The sequence below is a fragment of the Palaemon carinicauda genome, chromosome 34 (assembly GCF_036898095.1).
Source record: "Palaemon carinicauda isolate YSFRI2023 chromosome 34, ASM3689809v2, whole genome shotgun sequence".
Lineage (NCBI taxonomy): Eukaryota > Metazoa > Arthropoda > Malacostraca > Decapoda > Palaemonidae > Palaemon > Palaemon carinicauda.
In genome coordinates this window covers 16,224,993-16,229,992 of record NC_090758.1, presented here as the reverse complement: position 1 = coordinate 16,229,992, position 5,000 = coordinate 16,224,993, and the positions used below count along the sequence as shown (strand labels likewise).

Below are 5,000 nucleotides of genomic sequence, written 5' to 3'. Positions count from 1 at the left end.
ATGTTCCTGGGTAAAAGAAAGTAAAACAATAAAGAGCAAGCTGTACATAAATATTGTAAACAAACAAATAAATTTTAAGTTAGAATGGGAAAAGGCACAATAGGCAATCTTCAAAGGAAAGCTAGAAATTTCTTGATTAAGTTGTGGCTTTTTAGATTTTATAAAAATTGACTCTGCTATTCTTATTTCATTTTCATATGAGCCTCTGTATATTATTGAAAAGTTGCCAATTAGCTTACATTGGCTCCACGAAAAAATGCATTTTTTCTCGCTACCAAGATCACAAGGGAATTAGCAGCCGAACTGGCAGAGCCTTGTCCAAACCTTTACAGTCCAGCATACGAGACCATTGCGAAATGGATTGTAAGTGTTCATTCTCTTTGGACAACTTTTCAATAATATACAGAGGCTCATATGAAAATGAAATAAGAATAGCAGAGTCAATTTTTATAAAATCTAAAAAGCCACAACTTAATCAAGAAATTTCTAGCTTTCCTTTGAAGATTGCCTAATCATGCCTTTTCCCATTCCAACTTAGAATTTATTTGTTTGTTTACAATATTTATGTACAGCTTGCTCTTTATTGTTTTACTTTCTTTTACCCAGGAACATGATTATGAACACAGAGATGTTTGAAACGTTGTGATTTGTTGGTGACGGAAATAAATTTAAGAATGTTTGGCGTTGTCGTAATTCTCCAGTTCCTTAATAATAATAATAATAATCATAAAAATAATAACAATAGAAATTATAATAATAATAATAATAATAATAATATTATTATTATTATTGATAATAATTTCAATAATAATAATTAATGATAATAATAATAATAATAATAATAATTTTAGTACTAATTATAATTTAAATAATGATAATAATTTTGATAATTTTCATAATAATGATTTGAACAATTTTAATATTAATAATCCTAATAATTTTGACTTCGACAGGTTAAGCGAGTATAATCACACTTCCCGTATCGATGTAAACAACACATGGATTTTCCTTGATCAAATATATTATAAGACTCTATATCTAATCCTTTTTTCCGACAGGAACTTCGAAAGTGATGTAAAAATGCCCGACAATAAGTTCGACGACATTCTCACAATTATCGGCACTGGCCGATGGAACGTCTTGTTTTTCCTTTGCGACGCTTTCGGTAAATATGAAATATAGAAAAAAGGTTATAAAATCTAAAATGTAGAATTTAAGATATAAGATATACAGTAGACTATAGAAGATAAGATCTAAATTTTTGTGGTGTTATACTTATATAATGCTGGTTAAGTAATGCTGGCCGGGCTGAGGATGGTCATTATCGTCTTTCCAAGAGCGAAACTGGTTTTATATTACATTTTATAGGAAAGTAATTTTAAATTACATTTAATTTAATCTTTTGGATGATTATTTTTATCGGATTGTTTCATTTTACTCTGTAAACTATAGAAAACAAAACAATATATTATAAGATTTCTTTGAATGGAAAGACTATAATGACAATCTTCATCCCAGCCAGCCTTATAAAGCAACCAAGATGAAAACAAATGTGATTTTTTTCAATTAATCCTCTCTTATAACTTACACCCTTCAGTAGACAAATTCATCCCTTTCAGCTGAGCTAGTATATCCACCCCACTATCTTAATGGCGTATACCTGGCACCGGAGGTGGCACACACCTGTATACCACCGGAGCATCCTAACGTGACAGGCGTTTCCGAGTAAGTACCGTGATTCACCTGGAACTTCCACTCTGTTGGGTGAGTCTGTGAGTTTCCTTTATCATTTGGAAGTTGGTAAACGCATAAGGGGGCAGACCACCCTGAAAAAATCTCTTATCAGTTTTCTCTATAATCATTTAAGAGCACTGGAACTTCCCCTCTGTTGGGTGAGTTTCCTTTATCATTTGGAAGATGGTAAGCACTTAGGGGGCAGAACACCCTGAAAAAACTCTTATTAGTTTTGTCTATAAAAAATTAAGATGATTTTTTTGCTTATTTTGCACTATTCCAAGTTTGGAGAGTGATATGCTAAGCCATAGATATTGGATATAGCTTCTATTCATTATTCCATCCGCGACTGATGCGTAAATATTTATCCATGCACCGCTCCTCATAACCAATGGTAGGCCTATCATATACCTATTCACCATCAATAGTAGCCATGGTGAAATATAGGGTTTTTCAGACGTATCTAGATATCTTTCTGACGATCGTGATATAGCTTTGTACTGCAAATTGATAGATTTGTCTGAGAGCGTATTCGACCAAGTCCGCAGCCTAACAATTACCATTGCTGTAACATGTAATGATTGTCTGCGTCATTTCAGAAATTCTTGTAGTTATTATGTGAATACAACAACAGCCGAAGGAAATACAGTAAGAGAAGCTTACCCATGTACTGACTGGGTATTTGATAATTCAACTTACAAGTCAACAATGACTTCTGAGGTAAGTTTTTTTTTATCTCATAAATATATACAGAGTATATAACTATGCATATATATATATATATATATATATATATATATATATATATATATATATATATATATGTATGTATGCTTCGCTCAAAATCTATTTTTGGGTGAGATAGCCATGGCATCCTGATGGAAGGTTCCTTCAGTAGCTTCCTGAGGGTATCTGTAGTCATATATACCCTCAGGAAGCTACTGAAGGAACCTTCCATCAGGACGTCATGGCTTGAGCCCAAAAATATAAATATGTATATATATATATATATATATATATATATATATATATATATATATATATATATATATATATATATATATATATATATATATATATATATATATGTATATATATAAGCCATATATTATATACCTCCTGGTATCTGGATTATCTCTACCTTGGGATCAGAGACCCAAGGGGGAATCAACTTAATGATAATAGCTTCTGGTTGGGCAGGGAATCGAACCCAGTCCCAAGAAACTGAGGTCCCATTGACTTAGCCACTCAGCTAAGTCAATGGGACGTCCATTTGTTAGGTCAAGGGCCTCTGATCCTGAGGTAATGAGAATCCAGATATTTAGAGGTGTATAATATATAGTTTATATGAATATATATAAAAAAACACGTATAAATGTGCAAAATTATCATATATATAGATTGGTATGTGTGTATGTGGTATGTGTGTAGGTTGTGTATTTTTATTCATAGGCTATTCTTTGTGTTATTTTGAATTAAGATTTATGTCTAATGTCTGATATCTATTCACTTATAGATTAAGCACAAAATTGACTATTAGAACTTTGTAACTACTTTTTTATCTCTGGTTTCTACAGTTTAAACTGGTCTGTGATCGCGCTTACCTGAGAGCCACTTACCAGGGAATGCCCATGATGGCAACGTTTTTCACCTGCTCCATAATAGGATATCTCTCCGACAGGTGTGTGATCTTCTTAAATTAAGTTTAAATAGGTGACAGTATAGTTTGCTGCCAAGATTCAAGGTGAAATAAGCCACACCCCTTGATGACGTCATAGACAATCACGTTGAATCATCTACAAATTTCAAACTATGCTAACTTATAATCACTGTAAGGGAATGCGTTGTGACCGCTGTTAACGTGGGAGACAACATGATTGGCTATGTCATCAGGGGAGGGGCTTATTTTGCAGGAGACAACATGATTGGCTATGAGGTCATCAGGGGAGGAGCTTATTTTGCAGGAGACAATATGAATGGCTATGATATCATCAGGGGAGGGGCTTATTCTGCAGGAGACAATATGATTGGCTATGGCGTCATCAGGGGAGAAGCTTATTTCGCAGGAAACAACATGATTGGCTATGTCATCAGGGGGCGAGGCTTATTTTACCCAGAATCTCTGCTGCGTCTATAGGGATATGTCCTTACATCTGACATCTATTGCATAATACATTTTGATATAGATTCGCAGAAATATCTAAGTTGCTGCTTTGCTTCCGTTACCGAGACAGGTATGGACGGAAGACGGTCCTTGTTGTGACGCAGGTAGTGCATACATTCGTCTCCCTGTCCATCATGTTCTCCTATGATATGACGGCCATTCTCGCCCTGAGGTTTCTGCAAGGAATCTTCGCATCGAACGCTACTTATGCTTTGGGTCAGTCACGGTGCAGAGTTGTTGAGAAAATCTAGTTCTTACTTAGGTAGATACTAAGGAAATTGTTATGTTTACCTTTGCTAGTAAAGGTGATATTTTAGCTGTTTTTACATCATGTTGACCTTATGCCAGCAAAGGACTTTTAAGGATATATACTTCAGCTTGTTATTTCTTTTTGAATTGTAAAAAAATCTATTTAGATATCTATATTGATTAATTCATTCAGTTTCATGAATCATTATTGCAACTAAATAAAAGATGAATAGTAATTTAATGAAAAATGTAATACTAATTACTTAGACAATCACTATGAATTATTACTATAAATAATCAATAGATGGGAAGGAAGGATGTCTTTGCATTCATGCGTTGTCTTCATACATACTTGATTATTATAATTTAACAAATCAAATATAATTATTCTATAATCTATCTCATTAGTTACTCATTTAAGTTTATTGAATGCAGAGTTACTTGATTCCTGTAATACTTCACTCTTCAGTTTATCAATTAATCATTTATATGGTCAAATAGCTATCTAACTATTGAATCAATTTCCTTGTTTATGTTTAAGTAGATAACTATATAAATAGATAACGTCAACTCCCAGATTTATTCAACGACAACAAAATTAACTCACAGTCTTATCAATCTTCGTTTCTCAAGCCCTGGAAGTCTGCGAATTGAAATGGCGGTCCTTCGTCGGCATCCTGGTTGCCCTGCCTTGGGCGATCGGCATTATGGCATGGGGAGGGATGGCCTATCTCATAAGGGATTGGAGGATGTTGCAGCTCTCCGCCGCTTTGCCGTTATTCCTCAGAATTGGTTTCCATTTGTGAGTAGGCCTAATGATTTTTTCTCTTTTGAGGGGTTCTCAAAATAGCAC

The 5,000-nt window shown here is 33.9% G+C and overlaps 1 protein-coding gene across 1 annotated transcript in view; it reads left to right on the top strand.

Moving 5' to 3' along the window:
* Positions 1-1,062: 1,062 nt before the first annotated feature.
* LOC137626731 (organic cation transporter protein-like) overlaps positions 1,063-5,000 on the top strand; it is a 13,020-nt gene continuing 9,082 nt past the window's right edge. Inside the window, exons 1-6 of the mRNA XM_068357739.1 lie at positions 1,063-1,165; positions 1,620-1,725; positions 2,334-2,454; positions 3,312-3,415; positions 3,969-4,114; positions 4,781-4,949. Of these exons, the coding sequence (XP_068213840.1) occupies positions 1,081-1,165; positions 1,620-1,725; positions 2,334-2,454; positions 3,312-3,415; positions 3,969-4,114; positions 4,781-4,949 (731 nt within the window). The 5' untranslated portion in view covers positions 1,063-1,080. The remainder of the gene's footprint in view (positions 1,166-1,619; positions 1,726-2,333; positions 2,455-3,311; positions 3,416-3,968; positions 4,115-4,780; positions 4,950-5,000) is intronic.